Genomic DNA, 20,306 nt, shown 5'->3' with positions numbered 1-20,306 from the left:
TTCTTCTGGAATATGTCAAAGAATCAAGTGATGACTTTCAAGAAGACGATGTTATATTCAATTATCCTCCCCCAAAAGGTTAAGGGTCACATTTGTGTGAAACCGTCTCACGGATCCTTATTTATGAAACGGGTCGGATCAAGTTGAATTAACGTGCACAAGCCATACTTATATGCTCAAATATAATACTAATCAGGTATAAATTTTTTGTCATTTACAAGGGAAAATGTAATATTTTTGAAGAAAAATGTATAATAATAATTTTGCATTTTGATGTAAAAGTATTATATTTTTCATCAAAAGTATTACATTTTCCATAATAAATAATGCTCCCCTTACTTTAAGGAAAAATATACTCTTGAAACGTGACCTTTGTGACCCGTCTCACGATGAGACGGTCTCACACAAGTTTTTGTCTTACTTTTATTATAATAAGTTGCAATTTAAAAACCATTTACTTACACATTTTTGTTATAATCATTACTAATTTTATAACTCATTTAATTTATACTTTTATTTTAATATAAATAATAATTATTATCATTATTAAATAATTAATATTTTATAAGAAATAACTTGGTAATTGATCTGTGTTCATGTTTTTAAAAATAAACCCAAATAGAAAAAAATATAAGTTTCAAGCTTTCAACCAAACACTAAGAAATAATATTTTTTTTTTAAATGATTCATATTCCTCACGCTTATTTTTAGTTTCAAATTACTTGTAACACACTAAAAATAAACTTATATAAGGGATTCATCTTAGTACGTGAACCTGGTCCAAGACATTAACATTGGAACTAAACACCTCTAGGTTTGACAAGGATTTATTCTCATCCATAATGACCAATCACCACTGAAAGGTCAACAGTTCAATTCTTTTTACTAAAGGAACCTTCAGCACAAAACTTAACCACATCCGAGTCCTGAGTACTAGAACAAAAACCCACCACATTACATTTTAAAGAATTCAGGATAGATTTTCTAGATGTTCATTTGTCTGCCACTAAAGGAGAACATCTTACATTAGTTGAAACCAAAAACTGGTCCTTTTTCCTTTGTTATGGATAACTGATACTACTCTGCAGTAACAAAAGCCAAAGTATTTTATCTTGTGCTGCCATTTAATGCATTAGGTTCAAAGATCATCCTTGCTTACATTAAGACCTAGGAGTTTAGCCAATTTTCCGCTTTCATAGGCCTCAATAGTATCTGTAAATGTAAAACGAATAGCCCAATGAGTAATTTGATAAGCAAAGTGGTTTGGACATGTGACAGTAACTTACCATCAGATCCTCCGATGTGCTTTCCATTAATGAAAACCTGTGGCACCGTACGCCTTCCAACCATCTCACTAACCGCATTTTGAATAAGCCATCCATCATCTGTGAAAAAGATTCTTAAAGGTCAGTCTCCTAAAAACATGGAACACTAGAATGTAAGATATATTTCAACATTAAGAAATTCCCATCTGAGAATTATTTTGGGCACCTAAAAACAAGGGAAGTTTTCCCCAAGAAATGTCAGTAACCAAGTTGCAAAGGAAACATTTCATAATCACCTTACCAGACAATTCAAATTAATTAATCTCCAAACTACTCATAATGATAGGTATTTTGTTTGTCATCTCAGTCTTCTTTCTTTAGTTATGTTCCAAGGAGTGATGATTGTTATCATGAACGTGATTCCTAAGTAAGCTCTTTAGTTTTTGACACATGAGAGCAAACAGTGATTGAACTTGAGACTTCTAACATAAAGTCTCATGACAATGCCACTGAACTACATGGCTCTTGACAGTGACCGCTTGAATTGAAGGAGTATTCTTGAAATGATTCCTTCAATCATGGATTCTCACAATCCTAATATTAATGTTAATCAACCCTATTCTTCACTCTTTCTAATTTTCAATACTTTTATGTCAAAGAAGACTATGCATCACTAAGTATGGTAAAATGATAACCTGTCAGAATCTGAATTTCAAAACTGCTTTTTTCTTTTATTTTTCAAAAAACTATATAGAAACAATAACAACAATAAAATGCAAAAAGAATTAAAGGATGTGCTCAAAGAAACAAAAATATCAGTTGATAGGGTAGGGACTTCAATCTCAACTGGACACTTGCCAGTGTTATACACTTTATTTAGGCTATTTATTTTGTGTATGACAGGTTATGGAGGATCAACATGATAATGAAATTAATTATAATCCATCAAAGAACCCTAGAAGAAAGGCTAAATCCAAAGATCCAGGGTGGAAGTATGGGGTTTTGCCAGATTTAACCAAAAAAGATTTGGTCCAATGCACTTTTGTGTGAAAGACAAATTAGCACAGGGATTAAAAGATTGAAGCAAACACTTAGCAAAGGGCTATGGAGATGTTATTGCATGCCCAAATACAACAACAAAAATTATGAAAGAAATGCGAGAATACATACTTTAGAATTCAAGGAATATGAAGCTGACTTTGGATGATAATGTTGATGGCAATGATGAGGATGATGGTTCACAAGAAGTGTCAATGGAACCAAGACAACCATCATCCCACAACTCAATTGATTATCCAAGTTTAGGGACTAGTAGCAAAAGGAAGCAGTCAGGTTTGAGGTTTGCACAACCGGCACCAAAGTTAATCACTACAATGGTTAGGAAAAACCCGGAAGAAGTTGTGGAAGAAAGGCATAGCAATACCAGTTATCAAAGAACCCTTGAAGATTGTACAAGAAGTAAAGAAGATTTTGAGTGTGACATTCCCTTTAATGTGGCAAATGCTAGGAGTTTTAAGATCATGATGGACTCCGTTGGACAAATAAGACCCGAGTGGAAACCTCCTAGCTTTCATGAGTTGTGGGTCATTGACTTATTGAAAGAAAAACATAAGCTTGCTTGGAAGCAATATGGGTGTACATTGATGTCAGATGGATGGACTGACAGAAGAAATAGGCACTTGAACAACTTCCTTGTCAATGGTCCGGAGGGGACCTTTTTCTTGGAGTCTTTTGATGCATCAAGCGAGTCTCATGATGCCAGCATGTTGGCTAGGTTGCTTGAGGAGAGGAGACGATACCTACGTTGTTTTGGACTCCCTGCTTTCAAATCAAAACAGTGGGAAGGGTTCAAAAAAAAAAAAGTTGCCCCAATAATCTACCTGTTGCCTTGTAATTAGCAGGGAGTCCAAAGAAACGTAGGTATCCTCTCCTCTAACAATCTACCTGTTGCCTTGTAGTTAGTAGGGAGTCCAAAACAGCGTAGGTATCCTTCCCTCCAACAATCTACCTGTTGCCTTGTAATTAGCACCAATACAACTTAAACCACATTTTCCTTACCTATTTGTTCAAGTCTCAAGCAACCTAACCAACATCTTGGCATCATGAGACTCGCTTGATGCATCAACAGACCATGTGATCTAAAAAGAAAAACTAAAATAAAACCTCCATGATAGTCCAATGTGTAGGCTCAAAGGTCTATGCTACCATTTTGTTCATCTTTCTTCACCAGTGGTCAAGCTTTGCTTTAATAATAATGTGCTAAGTGAGAATTAAAACAACTAATATGGATCTGACCTGAAGTTTACCTAAAGTAAAATAGGTAAAAATAGGTTAATTGCATTTTTTTTTTTATCAAATTCAAGAGTATATTTGAAGCTTTTTTGGAGTTTGATGGTTTAATTTCACACTTTAAAATAGTTCAAGACTGTACTTGACACTTATCTCTAATAATAATAATAATAATAATAATAATAATAATAATAACTTTTTTTAAAAATCATCTTCTTCATTTAAGAAGAAGCCATGGTAATGAATATTTCCACGAGGCACAATGACGCCCTGGCCATTATCCATAGCTTGTACATCCAAAGCCAAAGACGCATTGGGCGTCTTTGTCCAGATTCAATTGGACAAATATGCCCAAGTTGTCGTTGTCCAGATTCAAAGACTCCATCTCCATGGCTAATGGACAAAGCTTTTAAAATAATTTTAAAAAACCACAGTTAAAAAAGTAATTAAAAAAATTAAAAAAAAATAAAGAAGAAGAAGAAGATACATCAATGCCAAATCAACATTAACCTATTGCTGCCATAAGTTTACCTACAAAAATGTGCCAATTGCACTTTTTGCGAGGTTGAGGGTTCAATTGGAGCTTTTTGGAGCTCAAGATCACAATTGCACAATTCCATATATAGTCCAAGGGCATATTTGACCCTTTCCTCTAAAACCTTCAAAAACTTGTGGAGAATGATACCAAACAGGTCCCAAGAAAAATATACTTGCATGAAATTAAATAGAGTGAGCAAGAGCAATAATCAGCAGCTTGATCAGGCCACTGAGAATCCAGTTTCTCTGAAAATCTTAAATTTTAAAAGAAGAGGCCCACAAGTTCTCATGTTTGCTAGGCTAGGTTATTTCCCTGTTACTTCCCCAATCTTTAAGAAGTAAAATAATAAAGCCAGATACTTGTCTAAAACTTGTTACATCACCACTGAGAATCCAGGATTTCATCTTAATTGGTAGAAAAAGAGGTCCACAAGTTCACATTGTTGCTGAGCTAGGTAATGTCCCTGTCCCTTACAAAATCTTTAAGCAATAAAATAAGAAAGCCAGATACTTTTTAAAAAAGAGTTACATTACCATTGAGAATACAGCATTTCATAATCATAAGATCATAAATGGTAAAAAATAAATAAAATGAGGTCGACAAATTCTCAAGGCTGCAAGGCTAGGTTATTCCTTCTCCTTGATCATTAAGCAGTAAAAGAATAAAGAATACAGATACTTGTTTGAAAACGATACAAGACCAGTGAAGCAATTAAATAGGAGACAGAGAAAAAGCACAGCACAGTGAGAACATACCTCTCTCATCAAGCTCAACAACATAAGCTTTCTGCTTCAATTCTGTAAAGACAGCCTTTGCCCTTTTACAATATCTGCATAGGAAAGAGATAATCCCATAACAGAAAGTACCAAAGGCTAGGTGATTTAATAATTCTCAAACTCACTTTAGTGAACTCTGAAGAACTTGCATAACATAGGAATCAATGATGTTTCAAAGGAAAACTCTATAATGCATCTACATTTATGGACTGAAATTACAATATGGAACATTTAAAACCATCAATTAATCCACCATCAATTTGCATTCAAGATTAGCTTAAGCATAAATTGCAAAGATGAAAGCAAATTTTACAAGAAGAAAAAATATATGTAATATATATGAAAGCAAATTGCAAAAGAAAAAAAAAAAACCCGCATAAACTGGCATCCCAATGCATACAAGAAGAAATTGAAGACAAAAAATAAAAGTAAGCAAAAAGGAAGGAGTTAAAATGTCTCACGGGCAGTAGGATTTGGAGAAAATGACAATGGAATGAGAAGAAATGGTTTTCTTCACAAAGGCGGCGGCTGCTTCCGATTGGGCATCGTCTTCGTCGGAATCGTGGATGGATGCAGATGTAGTCCCCGCACACACAAGGGCAAACAGGATTGTGACCCCAAACACTACCAAGAGAGATGATTTCGCCATTTGATATAGAGTTGAGAAAGATCGATGCAAAGAAATTCGGACAAGGAGACTTCTTCAGACTTAAAAACCCTGGATGGGTGTGTCTAGATTTAGATGCAGTACACAATTGTAAGGGTGAGCTGGAGAGAAAAAGAGTGGATTTGGAATAATTCCGCATTCAATTCATTAAATAGGGACGCATTTATATATTTAGTAAGGAATAATGGTCAAATTGCCCCTGAACGTCGCGCGAAAGTGCAATCAGACCACTGAACTAAAAAAACGTGCAATTACTCCCCTCAACGCTCTAAATGCCTTCAATCTCACCTGGTAGTCGGTTATCGAGCATTTCTTTCGGTTGATTGTAGATTGAGATGATTACTTGGCAATATTTATTCTTTTTCTTTATTTTTTTTCTCCCTACGTGTATAGATTTCTCCACCATTTCACTTCTCTTCATCCTCGACTCATAGATTTCAAGCTCTTAATCTCTGTCGTTCCTCACTCAGACGCATATCATCGTCATCTTCTTCATCCCATTTTTTTTGTTCACGACTTCACGCCATCCTCATCCTCATCTTCTTATCATCATTTATTAATCACGTACAACATCATTAAACTACATCATCTTCGTCGCCCAAGAATCGCCGGAAAGCACTATAGGTCGCCGGAAAATGAGTCGGAGTTTGCTGCCACTACTGACATCGCCGGAGGGGGAGAAAGGTCGTCGAAAATGCTGCTTGTTCAATCTTTCTCCGTTGTCTTCCTCTACTGGTTTTATGTTTTTTTCATAAATAAGCTCTCAACTCATCTCATCATCAACGTCGTTCTAAGGTTTATGGTGGGAAGAAAAAATGGTGTGTTCTAGCGGAAAGTCGAAAACTCTTCGGGATCTACCCATATTCAGAATCCGGGTTGAAGGGTGACTTGCAGGGTGTGATGAACGAGATGAAGTGGAAGAGAATGCAATCTAACTGTGAGTCGGCGCGATGGTCAAGGATGACGATGGTGCAGGTTGCGGAGCTGAGGAACGACAATGCCCAGATCCTTAATAACATCACCCAGCATTACCTTAACGTGGAGAGAAGAGAAATGGAAGCATGAAATCCCAAGCTGGGTCTTGACGGGGACATTACTTTAAATGTTGTACACTTTAATGTTATTAGACAAAATTATCCCTACTACAATGTTGTTATACAAAACTACCCTCCTTACACCGTTAGTTTTTAACTCCATCATTATTATCATACACCTATATCTATCATATCATTTTCCTATTCTTTAATTATCATTTTAGTAAAATCATTATATAATTAATTTAATGGTTTTTTTTGAGTACTACTAACTCCATCCACTGAGGCTCGAACCTGCCCCCTCCAACATGCGGTGCAACCAAATGCCACTACCGGATGCCACTAGACCATAAGGTCATTTGAAAACAACTTAACGGTTAATTATATTTTAATTAAATTTCTATACATGATAAATCATATATGTGTGTATAAAACACATATACTATATTTGTATATATAAGGGTTAATACCACAAATGGTCCTCTGACTATTGGGCTAGTACTCCTTTTAGTCCGCGACTTTCAATTCGACCACAAATGGTCCTCTGACTTTTATTTTTGACTACAAATAGTCCTCTGTTAAAATTTCTGTTAAATAGGTGTTAAATCTATGGGTAATATCGTCAGATTGATTAATATTATTATGATTGCTTCTTTTTAGAATTATATGACAACATAATTAATTTCAAATATTAATAAACATTAAGTTAATAAATATAAAAACAAAATGGACGTGACAAATTATATAAATGAACAAATTAAATAAAAATTCATGATTAATGTTCGCTATTTGTACTTGATTAATTATATTAATTTAACGGTGACAGCCTTCAATTATGTCCCAAACAAAATGTCTGATCGATTAATGAAAAGTGAAAACTATTAATCGGCCATGCATGAACAACCATGAAAATGATGGAAGCAAGGTTTTTTAAAAAAAATTCTTCCATTTTAATCTGTTGGTTAAATTAAAAAAGATAGCTCTAATATTAAATCTGCATTTTGTACGCATAATTACGAGAATAAGGTGTATTGTTCTTTTTATTTAGGAGTATTTATATTTGTTAATTGTTTCAATTATGCTTGTTGGTGAAAAATTCTAAACATTTTTATTTTAAGACCATTATATTGGTGAAAAATTCTAAACATTTTTATTTTAAGACCATTATATGTATCAATTTGACAATAATACCCCTAGATTTAACACCTATTTAACAGAAATTTTAATGGAGGACTATTTGTGGTCAAAAATGAAAGTCAAAGGACTATTTGTGGTCAAATTGAAAGTCGAGGACTAAAAGAAGTACTACCCCAATAGTCAGAGGACCATTTGTGGTATTAACTCTATATATAATTAGAATTAAAATTTTTAATTATTTATATTTATTAATGTTTTAATATTGGGCATGAACTTTCGCGCATCGCGCGTACAAATACTAGTGTGTATATATATATCAACAAATAGAATGTTTGTAAGTTCACAGACTCACAGGAAGAACACAAGACACTGCATATAACAAAAATCAACAAAAAAACCCTTAAATCCTTTATTATTATTATTATTATTATAAAATACACTTATATAATATAATAGTACATAACAAAACGGACAATGATAAATTAAATATTAATAAATATAAACTATTCTTATAAATTCAAGAATAATCTAATATTAGAGGTTTCCTCAAAATAATTATTCCCTTTACAATGAAAATGCTGACAAAACAGGGTAAACCAAACAAAATATGCTGTTAAACTCTTAACTTATAATTCTTTTGATCATATTATCAAAAGGATATCATTATCATGTCTATTTCCCACACTCTAAATTTTATCGCACCCCAGGACCAATAAGAGCTAGCAGCTCAACACATTGTATTATTAATGTAATCCCTGAACTATAACCACGATTGATAAAAGACCAAAAGGTTTAGAATAGAAATTTTAATTAACTAAACTAGAGTTATATTGCCACATACACGCCCACTTCTAATGCAACAGGAAGAATACGAAGAACCCTATCGAGTTTCCATTGGTGAAGGAAGATTTACAACACTCAAATTACAACTAAAAAAACAAGCTTATTGAATCAACAAAAGCGCATTCTCAAAATGCTCTAACAGGAAGAAGACGAAAACTTGTTGAATATCCCATGTTTCTGGAAGTCCTGTTACTGCATAAAACAATGAGATGAGAACTCACCGAGTTTCCCAATCCTTCAGCTTCTTCCCCTTGGGCTTTGCAATAGGTGCATTTACAGCAGCCATTTTTGCATTGTACTTTGCCCGAAGAGAATCATTGTATGTCCACCTGCACCATGCCACAATTTCATGTTAGATATATTAGAAAATCTGCTCTGATGAGTCACGATCCGAATGTAAATTGGAACTGTTAAATGGAACAGAATCTCTAAAAATGTACAATGGAACCATCACAAAGGACAAAATCTCTTAAAACCACATAACATTTAATCTTAAACCTTAAACCTGTTTGGGAGAGATTAAGATTGGATAAAAGATGGGATTGGAGGGTAATGGACTGCTAATCCTACATTTGGTTCAGACAAATACTGATGTCATTAAAGGACATGGCTAAAGATACTATGATTTTGGAGTTGAGCAATAGGACTAATAATACCTCCCCCCTCCCCCCAATCAAATAACAGTTAGTTCTCAATAAATCAATAATAACAAGCATGACGAAATACCCAGAGAAAGCAATCAATAACATCAAAGACATTCATTCATTGAAGAGGAAATACTACAATTAGCAGCATTGATTATCAGTTATCACAACAGGCATAGTCACTTAATCATTTATTTTGGTAGAACGTCCACATTTTGACTCTTCAAGGAAAATAGAAAATGAGTTCCACAGTGCTTTTAGCCGCAATTAATGTTCACTTTACAAATAGTAAATGTTACTTTTACAACATAGTCCAATAACAATTTTATGTATCACTAACAGAATTACATTTTTATGCCAGGCTATAATTATAATTTAAGATTTAATATGGGTGAAAGTAACTGAAAACCTTGAAATATACGGAGTAAAAAATATGATTATGTGTTGATCCAAAAATCTACTTGGTCTACTGCATAAATCCTTATAAGTAAACAGGCATCTAAAAAACAAAAAACATAAAAATAAATAAATAAATAAAAACAAAGAAAAATACTTACGGGTTGTTCCAATCAGTTGTGTCTTCATTGACAAGGTGTGTCCATTTCGTCCTTCCACTACGACCAAAGTGCTTGACCTGCATGACTTTGGGCAATATGGTCTTATCCAACTTATCTTCTCCAGTTGGTGCAGAGAAATCACGGCTGAAAATATTATCTGCCCCAGCAGTTCCAGCCCTGTCATCAGGATTTGACTGGAAGAATGCACCCTTGTGGTAGTATTTCTGCATGAACTTCCACTTTTGCTTGTTGGATGCTGAACCAGGTTTGGGGTTTCTCCTCTCCCATTCCTTTCTCTCTTCCTCAGTCATATTCCTCAACTTCTCTATTTCTTCCTTTTCCTTCAGAATTGCATCCCTATCTTCTCTCTCCCTCTTGATCCTGGCAATTTCTCTGGCCTTCCAAGCTTCATATTCCTCTGCCTCATTCACCTCATCGTCAGTATCTACATCAGCAATATTAGCCTCTGTATCCAAATTCTTCTGAATCTCTTCTTCCTCTCGAATCTTCTCAACTATAAGTTGCTTTGTCTCAACTTTCCTCTCTTCTAATCTCTTCTTCATCAAATCTTCAAGTGCTTGTTCTTCAGCCTCAAGCCTCTCACGCTCAGCTATGGTATCCCTCTCAGACTTGGGGACAAACACAGGCTTCACCATTGCTATCCCAGTGGTCTCTTCTTCTGATTCAGTCTCATACTCCGATTCTTCTTCCTCCTCCTCTTCTGCCTCCTCTTCCTCTTCTGCCGGGAGAGCCTCCTCTTGCTCTCTCTGAAGCAACTTTTCTCTGATTCTCCTCCTCTTCTCGTCCAGGGCATCCTCATCCTCATCCTCCTCATCTACCCTCTCCAGTCTTCTATTTTCCTCTTCGATGGTTGAGACAATCTCAGCTTGACGGATGCGTCTGTGATCAGCCCTTACTTCCTCACGATTATCTATCTTACTCTCTGCCAACCGACGCAACCTGGGATCATCCCTTTTTCCAACATCTGAGCCATCCTGGCTAGGAAAGGCCGTTTCCAGGGCAGCTGCTCTGGTTGTCCTAATATCCCCATCTTCTTCAGCTTCATCTGCCCATTCAGGAGCTTTACCAGGCCAATATCTTTTCACTTTTGTCTGGCCAATTTTACCCCTAAGCTTCTCCCTAATAGCAATTACAGTATCACTCACACCTGCTGTAACAGACATCTCTATCTAATAAGTTTAAAAGCTCAATTGGTACTTTTAACTATTCAAACGCAAATCCAAAACCTGAAAAGATAAAGAAAAAGGAGATGTATCAAATAATCAGAACAGAGAATACCTGCAAATCATATTCAGAGAAAATATAGCAACCAGTGCCAGAAAAATTTTCCTTTAAAGCATGATCCCATCAGAAGTAATCCATATCCAAAGGTATAAATTTAAGCAGAAGAATTTAATAGCTCAAATTAACAGAAATTTATACTACAGAGTATTAATACTAAAACAGCAGCAAGTAAATGGCAAACTTAACATGTGTCAAAAATTACAATGGATATCCAAAATAATTTTGACAAATCTTTTTAATTAAAGTCCTAATTACTAAAAAAAAAATCCAAATCAATTGGATGCCATCATCTCAAAATCTATGCTTTTATCCTTAAGCAAAACCCATAGGAACACCCTTCATTCAAAATACAGACCACAATCAATCACTATTTCCACCTCAAAGACAGTAACCATCGCTACCCTTCACCTATAATATTTCAAATTCAAGCTTGAAGTCTTAGATAAAATAAAATAAAAAAATACATAAATAAGTCATTCCTCATACTTTCATGAGAAAATTAGGAATACTTCAATGCTTATCACCTTTCCAACATCGCAAAGAAATCCAGACTAGATATCGATTAGTTCTATTCTGAACTTTTTGATCGTTTGAGACTTCTTTGTTACCAGTTAGATCATTGGTGATATACTGATATATAAGGGTTTTGAGAGGGAAATTGTAGTTGATGTTGGTCTATCAACTAAGGCTTCTGTTTCCCTGTGGATTAGTCTTGCTGAGAATGCTTCGTGGCGGGTGTTTGTCGCAGCGGCTGGCCGGGGGCTAGGTCGCTGAAAGGCTTGAAAGTTTCAGATTTGCCCCGTGGGGATTTAAGTTCGAAAGGGAAAGAATTGAAGATAGAGACTAGTAGTTCAGAACTTGACGTCGTCGTTCCGTTATTGTGTTTTTTTTTTTTTTTTTTTTTTTTTGGGATAAAAGTCAAATAAGCTCTCCAACTATATGTCAAAATGCATTTAGATCATGGAACTAACAAAACTTCAATTAAACTCTTAACCTGATTAAAATTGTACAATTAACATATTTAATTGGTTACCAAATGATAATCGGTTAATTTTGATTTCATGGCATCCTATTCCCAAAAAAAAAAAAATGAAAAAAAAGTTGTCGGCTTCGTCGTCCATTTAGAGCGAAAAGGCCATAACTTTTCTGTTCAAATTAGGCGAAGAAGCCAGGGCTTCTTTGCCCGGAACGAATGAATAAACTTGCGGGTTCTCGTTTCGATCTGATAGAAAAGCTGGCGAGTTTCTACGTCTAAATCGGACGGAGAAACTGGCCAAGCTTCTTCATCTATGGCGAATTGGACATAGTTGTCCAGTTCGACATCGATATGATTATTCCCATGTATTTGATTGGGAAACAGGTCCTTCGTCCAACAATTAGTTAGATGGATTTTTTGGCTTTGGGTGAACCAAAATCGGGGTACAGTGATGGTTGGGTCGGACAAGTCTTAGATAATTGAGAAGTAAAAGTCCCCATCCTCTAACAATAAATGTGCCTTATATTTTTTTGAAAACAAATGTGCCTTATATAGGCGTGTGAGATTTTCGCACTTTTGATCAAGAAACTACTTTACCTTTCTCAAAAAATGATAAATTATCTTGTTTTACAGGTTTAGTCTATTTTCATTTATAAGTATTATTTGCTTGATTTTATCTTGTTGCTTTATGATATTTTCCTTTTAAATTTGTGCTTTGTTGATTGATATGATGTGTGAGTGGTCCTATTTAGGACTAGGGATTAAGGTTTACATGAGATTCTAATGCCTAGTTGGTTTTTATTGCAAAAAAAGGGGTGAGACCCAATCTAAGGTTCCAATTGTTGTGGGGATCATTTGTATTCTTGTGTTAAGGTGTGATGCACAACATCTTTGACTCTAATCTTGTAGGAAATTCAATAGCAACGAAAATTGGGTTGCCATTTCCGAGACCCCATCTCACAACCCCTCTATTTCTCTATGAAAATAGGGAATTTTAAGGACTAGATTGCTTGGGCTTTGTTGGGAAGGTTGATCCATCACGACAACTAGACAATCCTCGTCATTCAATTCGGCCTAGCATAAATCATAAAAGTGGCATATTAGCCCCTGAGTTGGTGATTGGCAATCTTAGAACCCAATATTGAGTTTACTTCCCCTTGATCTTTAGTCATGGCATTGAATCATGTGTAACCTCATCACAATTCCTATTTTGATTATTTGCATATTTATTTGTGTTGTTTGATATCCCCTATCTCTAGCAAAGACCTTGTGGTCTAGTGGCACCAAGATTGCATTCCCATATTGGATGTTGTGGGTTTGAGTCTCAATGGAGGCGAAGCACTAAAGAGCGCTTTCCATGATTTTGGAGCAAACATGCCCTAAAGGATAGTAAATTTCATCACCTAGGGGAGGTAAGATTTTTTTTTTTTTAGGTCAGTAATTGAGAATCTACAAAATTTATTCAATTACATATTTATCATTTTTGGTGCCGGTTAAATGTCTTTATAAATATAAGAAATTTGTCTCTTCAACTATCACAAAGGATAACAATACTGTTTATAAAAGAAATTTGTCGTTCTCAACACTTTTTTACATACGTATTGTTTTATATTTTGAAATTCTTATTGCATATTGAAATTTTGGTATTTGGTTAAGTGATTTATTAAACTTTTAATTGTTCATTATATTTGTTTTAATGTTTGTATATAACAATGATATATTAGATATTTTAAAAAATCCTAGGAAGGCTTAAACACATCAAATTTCTTACTTAATTCTCTAGGTAATTTAATTCTTATATTTTGGGATAACACCAAGCATGTTAACAAATACATTTCCTTATATATATGCCTCAAGATCATCAAAATGCACTCCTTTTAGTGTCAATCTAGAAACCAAAAGTGAATTCACCAACAATTGAAAGATTGATTTGAGTATGCCTATAACAATGACCAAAAGCATAAGTTTTTTATTAAAAAAATCAAAAATAGTTAATTGATGAATTTTTAATACTCTAATATGCAAGAGTTGTGAGCTGAAACTCGAAAAATTTGCAAATTCCTGCTAATTTAAGGTTAAAGGAAAGCAAACCAAACATTCTATTAGCATTGAGGAAGCAACTAATTAAGAGTAGTTACACAAAAGAACATTAATTAGCTTAGCTAGCTCATTGGGCATGCATTTCCTTCACAAGAGAGATCTCTTAATCCATCAATGCATAATGGAAAAATCAAATCTTCTTGGGAAGACATGTACCCATGAAGCCATCCTGGAAAAACGTATCCCCCCCTTTCTCTCCCAAACAAAGCCTAACATTACTTACACCCTCTTTCCTATGATCATCCAACATGTTTTGCAAGCTCGTTTGAAGAACGTCTTTCAGCCATTTCTCAAACAAGCTATTGAGGAAATCCCCGCAGCCCTGCAGAAGCTCCTCTGTTAGGTTTTCGTCCACCACGCCCGTGTTCTTGTCTCCTCCCAGGACTTGTTCCAGGGACTGCTTAATCCTGGAGGAAAACATGTCCTTTGCCTTCTGTTCTTGTGATGAGTCCTTGTTGAGAACCACCTGGTTTTTTATGGTTTCCAGGAATCCTAAGGGATCGTTCGGGCTGCTGTCGCGAGTCAGGTCGCTTGAAATGGGGCTCGAGTCGCCTGCTGCCTTGTCCTCCTCCTCTTCCTCGTCATCCTCGTCCTCGGCTTTTATGTTGAGATCAAGGGTCTTGGCAGGTGGCATTGCCAAATTGTTTGTGTTTGTTCTTCTAATTTGGCTCTTTCTCTTGCTAATTTGCAAATCCATATCCCCCCATTCCGCTCTGCGCTTGAGATCTTTGTTTGGTGTTTCATTTATGAGCAGCTTCATTGGGATTGGGATTGTGTAATCCTCGTCATTATCCCGGTTAGACTGATCATCGTCGTTGATGGTTAAGACGAACACGGCATGGCAAGAAGAAGAAATTCCGTTGTGGAGACTATTTGCTAGAAATTTTAGCAAGTGAGGATCGGCCAGATCAACGCTCTCCACGAGAACAACAATTCTGGGATGATTCCTTATCCCCATTTCAAGTGATTCAGTGTGATTAGGGGAATTGGGGGAGCTTCCTTTCCTTATTCTTCTCATGTTCAAGCAAAGAAGATGAGAAGAAAGAAGGATGGAATGGGCTATCACACGAGCCAATCTCCGTTTCCCAACCATATCATTCCCCCGGATTAGCAGCCACTCCTGTTTCTTGCCGCTATTCTGGATCCCCATCAGTGTTTCACGAATAGCCGAGAGCGAATCCTGGGATTGCCATGGCAGGTTTTCGTGTAACTCATTGCTGATCACCAAATCCTTTTCTGGGATAGGGATAGGGATAGGGGAATTCCCGAGTGCAAGAGAGATTTTCACTTCCTTATTATCTTCCCCCTCGGATCTGAGACTGTCCAGGTTTGGCTGATTATTATTATTCTTGGAATTGCTGAAACTGAACTCGATGTGGCAAGATTGTTGTCTCCTGAAGCGTGGCACACAGCTCGCGCCCAGATTAGACTTCACAACTGGAGAATCACACAACAAGGACTCGTCATTACCCCACCCTGGTGGATAAATTGAACCAGTAGTAGTAGTGTACAACAAACTCTTCCCTTGCTTGCAAATTACTGAGTTTCTGGTTTGATGGTGAAGACTCTCGCATATCCTGTTCCATTTCCTCCTCAGTTCACCCCATTCGTCCTGAACACAACAAACAAATATGGTTTATAACTTAATACTGAATCTAGTCATCCTCAATGAATTTTTGTGTTTAATTAAGTGCTTACTTTAATGGTTTAACTTAATTGACTCCTCTGTTAGGATAACTTAGTAATTTCACCTGTATTAACACTCATTCAATCCTGGACTGTAATGGTTTTACCCAATTGAATCTTCTATTAAGATATCATGGTAATTTCACATATATTAATACTCGATTCAATCTTCGACTAGTTTTACCAAAATTAGTATTCGACTATAGTGGTTTTACCCAATTTAGTCTACTAATCTACTATAAGGGTTTTTATCAATTTAGTTCTTGATTCTAACCGCCGATGACTCAATTGAGTAAACCATCAAAGTCGATAACCTAATTAAGTACAAAAAATCGTTGAAGACTAAATCGAGAAAAATTCCAGTGCACTAAATTGAATGTTAACTCATTTGTATTTCATCATATTTGCCTAGAGCCAAAGAACTAACCCATTTTCAAGAATTTATGCAACTAGTTTATTATATGCAGTACCTTTTGGTGAGGAGCCTGTGGGATGAGCCAATCAGGCAACTGGGCTAAAGGCTTGTCTGAGCCCCCTTTGGTTTCAAAACTTTTTTGGTTTAATCCAGCTTCTCTTGCATAGTTGGAGGTGCATTCTGGGCAACATGTGAGCACAACTTCTTCTTCCTTCTTGTTTGATTGGTTTTGTGGTATTGCCATCTTTAAATCTTGGAAGCTGCAAAACAATACTTCCACCATTCAATTACTTCCACCCAACACTTGAAAGACATTACAATGAAAATAATGAAAGTTTTCAATTACACAGGTAAAAAAATAAAAAGGTAAAAACTTATGTGAGTGAGACAAATAAGGTCAAGATGGAAATGTAATACTTATATTGAAAAATGTAATACTAATCAGAAATAAAGTGTGTGTTTCTCCTAAGGGAAAGTATAATGGTTTTGAGGAAAAACGAACGGAGTAATATTTTAAATCAAATTGATCTACCAAAATATAAACTATTATTTATGTAAATCACATCATTGATAATAGGTGATAAACTTAATATTTTCTTTTTAAGAAAGTGACGTACCAGGCATAAGTTTTCAATATTGGACAAAAGCCCATTAAAATCAAGGTTTTCGATGTCTATATGTAGAGAAGTCAAAAGGTGCATTTTTCTTTTCAGAGCTGTTTTTCTTACTTTGTTAGACATTTTAGACCAAAAAAAAAAAAAGCGTGCCACCTTCCATACAAAGTTAGAAGGTGTATGAAATTTTATTTTTTTCAGACAAACTTTCACCCATTGGGTTAAATTAGTATTCAGAACTAAAAACAAAAGGGGAATTTTTATTTAAAAAAAAAAAAAAATTACAGGCAGGCCAGAAACTACTTTTAAAGTACAGCCAGTAACATATGTGTCTGCTAAAGACAGCAGCAGTGTAGCACGCTTCTAGCCAAACCTTTGTTTGTTTCAGACCATGACCAAAAAAAAAGGACACAACAACGAACAACAACAATGTCACTGAGCAAATATGATGATATCTTCTCAATCAAAAAATAATGATAGTAACAAAGGTAATTTACTTGGAAAGGCTTAAAGTTACCCTCTCAGTTCCATGCACTTAAATGGCAACCTTTTCCTGAATCTAGCTTAGTGTTTTTTAGTACTACTGATTCTGTTACAATGTAATATCTGTATATACTTAGTATTTAATTAAATTTTTATACTCATATATGGTTGTTGAAAATATAAGTAGATATGATTTTAAAATGTTGGTAAAATATTTAGGTAATTAATAAATTTAATGGTTTAATTTTCTATGAACTTTTTATGATGTGTATGTATTTTGTGGTGTTTATTATTGTAAGTTGTATCTTTCTTTTCATTAACAGCCCGGCCCAATAATTATTATGAAACATCTACCAAAGAATTTTTTTAATTATGTACTCTGTCCTATCACCTATGTATGATAGGTGATAAATCAAACACATAAAATAAGACAGAGAGATAATAATAATTACCAGGTGGTAGCATTGAGGCTGAGAGATAGACCACCGGAGCCGGAGGGAACAGAAACAGGTTGAAGAGCCCAGAGAAGATCAAGAGGAGGTTGTCTCATTTGACACTTGATATAGGTTTGAAAATTTGCGGTCCCGACCAACCAAACCTTAGTACACGAAGAAAGCAATCTCCCAATCTCGGCAACCAGGTGGTCTACCGGGTTGTACGCACAGGTAGAGGCTACGGTGTTGTCCACCGTCCACTTGAGATCCCCAGTGTAGATAATCACTCCCCTCCCGCCGGCAAGTGATTCAACTTTCCTCTTCAGCTCCGCCATGTTGGTCTCCACCTCCTCCCTCCTCATCAGCGCCAGCGGGGCGGTGGAGAATTGGAATTTGATGAAGTGAGCGGATTTGAGCTCCTCCGGGACCTGCCCCCGCTCCACCTTCCCCATCAGGTCATTGAAGACTCCGTGCGTGGCGGCCGGGGAGTCGGCGACTATGACGACGTTTCTCCGCGGGCCGCCGAGCAGGACGTGGACCACGGCGTTGACGACGTTTAAGTCTTCTTCGGGGAATTTATAGATTTGGGTCGGCGGGGAGCTCGGGGTGGAGTAGATTCCGCCGCCGGAGCTATTGTAGGCCTGGAAAACGGAGGAGACGGAGGAGGAGAGCTCCTCCAGGGTGGCTTTCACGGCCGTGCTAGAGAACCCGGCTTCTCTCATCACTCGGCTCACACTAGGGTCATCCAATATGGACAACACCAGCTGCTCGACCTCCACCTTGATGACCCAATGCGGCTGCTGCTGCTGTTGCTGCTGCTGCTCGATACAGCCCCTACGCTGGTGGGCCTGCGCCCGCTTGAGGGCGGCCACCAGCGCATTGGACAGCGAGGGCTGGCCGTGGAGGAGCGGGGCCGGGGAGGCCGGGAGGCGGTTGAGTGCCACATTGAAGCAGAGCTCTAGAGCTCGGCACTGAAGCGGGTGGGAGGAGGAGGAGGAGCAGGACGAGGGCTGGGATTTGAGGCAGGCCCGTTTGAGAAGGCTAAATCTAGAGCTCAAAAGGGTAGCCGCCACGTGGAGAGGGGTGATTTGTGCATGGCCCCGTCTCCTCGCTAAGCTTAGAGAGTGCTTCAGCACTGAAGCAGCCTCTGTGGTGAGGGTCTGTTGCACCGCCGCGCAAGCTCCCGTTCGCATAACTTAGCCCCACGCCCCACCCCCCAACACCCCCCCGCTCTGGATCACTACTACGGCGACCTATCTTTCTCCGATCTTCTGTGTCTTTATACAATTCTATGTATCTCACAACCACCCAAAACCCACACTGCTTCTATATTATGTGTATCTATCTATGTATGTTTTGAGAAGAGATGAAATGGTAGGCTAGTATGATATGGCTTTGGGGGTTTTTAAACAAGGATGGTTAATGGTTTACCTTTTAATTTAATTTAATTTAATTTATATATACTACCACAACTCACACTTGCATTGGTTGCAGAGTTCAATTTTTAGCTTTTTCTTTTTGTAAAGAGTTTTTCTTCAATACTCTCTGGTTTTTATTTATTTTTTAATTTTATTTTTGGCTAAATGGCTTTGTGACTTTATTGATCTCTTCACTCCTTTTTTGCTTTTTCTTTCTAGTACAAGTTTGTGCTTTATAGACCACTGCCACCCTCTCTCATTCCCTATACCTTTATCATCTATTGACTGATCATAAACTTTTTTGCTGAGGTTGATAGATATATGTAATTTATCCTTCATTAATACTTTTTTTTTTTTTTTTGAGAAATCCTTCATTAATACTTTGTTTTCCAAACTAAGTATTAAATTCAAAATATTTAGAAATCAGATATTTAAAAATGAAAAAAAAAACAATTTTAATCCTTAAATTACAAGAAAATAATTGATTCAACCTTTACGTTATTGGTGTAGTCACTTTTAGTTCTTGAATTTGTTTTAAAAAAATTGTGATTATAGCTTGACGGTTAATCAAATTTGTACAATCACAATATCTTATTTTAAAAAAGAGGCAAAAACTTATGAGAGATCGTCTCACGGATCATTGTCTAGTTGTCATGAAATATAATACTTATATTGGAAAATGTAATAATAATAAGGAATAAAAATATTTATTACTTATATGGGAAAGTATAATATAATACTTTTGAAGAAACATGTAATACTTTTACATTTTGATTTAAAAGTATTACATTTTCTCAAAAGTATTGCATTTTCCCTTATAAGTAACAAACTTGCCAACATTACTTATAAGGAAAATGTAATACTTTTACATGAAAATGTAAAAGTATTACATTTTCTCTTATAAGTAACAAACACTTTATTCCTAATTAGTATTACATTACATTTGATCCGACCCATCTCACAGATAAGAATCCGCGAGACGGTTGTTTCACACAAGTGTGACCCTAAGAAAGATGTAACACATTGTCTTAACTCTAGTATAGAACCACAATCTCTAACCCAAGAACTAAAAAGTGTTATTTTGAGGAAAACTCACGGGGCGTTTGGTTGGAGGGAAGGAGTTTG

General features: G+C 36.2%; 3 protein-coding genes across 3 annotated transcripts; all 3 read right to left on the bottom strand.

Annotated features, from left to right (window-relative positions):
* Positions 1-739: 739 nt before the first annotated feature.
* LOC116011755 (glutaredoxin-C4-like) lies at positions 740-5,657 on the bottom strand. The gene is made up of 4 exons (XM_031251158.1): positions 5,330-5,657; positions 4,848-4,921; positions 1,287-1,385; positions 740-1,212 (listed from the first exon to the last, which is right to left on the bottom strand). Exons 1-4 carry the CDS (start codon positions 5,515-5,517, stop codon positions 1,139-1,141), a joined length of 435 nt encoding a protein of 144 aa, XP_031107018.1. The 5' UTR covers positions 5,518-5,657; the 3' UTR covers positions 740-1,138.
* Positions 5,658-8,412: 2,755 nt separating this feature from the next.
* LOC116013917 (microfibrillar-associated protein 1A-like) lies at positions 8,413-11,863 on the bottom strand. The gene is made up of 3 exons (XM_031253885.1): positions 11,580-11,863; positions 9,751-10,997; positions 8,413-8,878 (listed from the first exon to the last, which is right to left on the bottom strand). The coding sequence occupies exons 2-3, from the start codon at positions 10,932-10,934 to the stop codon at positions 8,767-8,769; spliced, it is 1,296 nt and encodes a 431-aa protein (XP_031109745.1). The 5' UTR covers positions 10,935-10,997; positions 11,580-11,863; the 3' UTR covers positions 8,413-8,766.
* A 2,236-nt stretch (positions 11,864-14,099) lies between these two features.
* Positions 14,100-19,193, bottom strand: LOC116013740 (protein SMAX1-LIKE 4-like). Its single transcript, XM_031253647.1, has 3 exons — positions 17,782-19,193; positions 16,288-16,492; positions 14,100-15,743 (listed from the first exon to the last, which is right to left on the bottom strand). The coding sequence occupies exons 1-3, from the start codon at positions 18,954-18,956 to the stop codon at positions 14,262-14,264; spliced, it is 2,862 nt and encodes a 953-aa protein (XP_031109507.1). The 5' UTR covers positions 18,957-19,193; the 3' UTR covers positions 14,100-14,261.
* Positions 19,194-20,306: the final 1,113 nt, after the last annotated feature.

The sequence above is a fragment of the Ipomoea triloba genome, chromosome 3 (genome assembly GCF_003576645.1).
Source record: "Ipomoea triloba cultivar NCNSP0323 chromosome 3, ASM357664v1".
In the NCBI taxonomy this organism is placed as follows: Eukaryota; Viridiplantae; Streptophyta; class Magnoliopsida; order Solanales; family Convolvulaceae; genus Ipomoea; species Ipomoea triloba.
Note: the sequence above shows the minus strand (reverse complement) of the source record. Positions and strands in the feature narration are given on the sequence as shown.

Excerpts from the sequence above, each read along its gene's own strand:
- LOC116011755 (XM_031251158.1), bottom strand. The coding sequence starts at position 5,517 with ATGGCGAAATCATCTCTCTTGGTAGTGTTTGGGGTCACAATCCTGTTT. Across the intron at positions 1,386-4,847 it reads TGTTGAGCTTGATGAGAGAG|ATGATGGATGGCTTATTCAA; the intron begins GTATGTTCTCAC and ends TCTTTTTCACAG. Across the intron at positions 1,213-1,286 it reads GCACATCGGAGGATCTGATG|ATACTATTGAGGCCTATGAA; the intron begins GTAAGTTACTGT and ends TTACATTTACAG.
- LOC116013917 (XM_031253885.1), bottom strand. The coding sequence starts at position 10,934 with ATGTCTGTTACAGCAGGTGTGAGTGATACTGTAATTGCTATTAGGGAG. Across the intron at positions 8,879-9,750 it reads ACAACTGATTGGAACAACCC|GTGGACATACAATGATTCTC; the intron begins GTAAGTATTTTT and ends GGCATGGTGCAG.
- LOC116013740 (XM_031253647.1), bottom strand. The coding sequence starts at position 18,956 with ATGCGAACGGGAGCTTGCGCGGCGGTGCAACAGACCCTCACCACAGAG. Across the intron at positions 16,493-17,781 it reads AGCCTCAATGCTACCACCTG|CTTCCAAGATTTAAAGATGG; the intron begins GTAATTATTATT and ends ATTGTTTTGCAG. Across the intron at positions 15,744-16,287 it reads CACAGGCTCCTCACCAAAAG|GACGAATGGGGTGAACTGAG; the intron begins GTACTGCATATA and ends TGTTGTGTTCAG.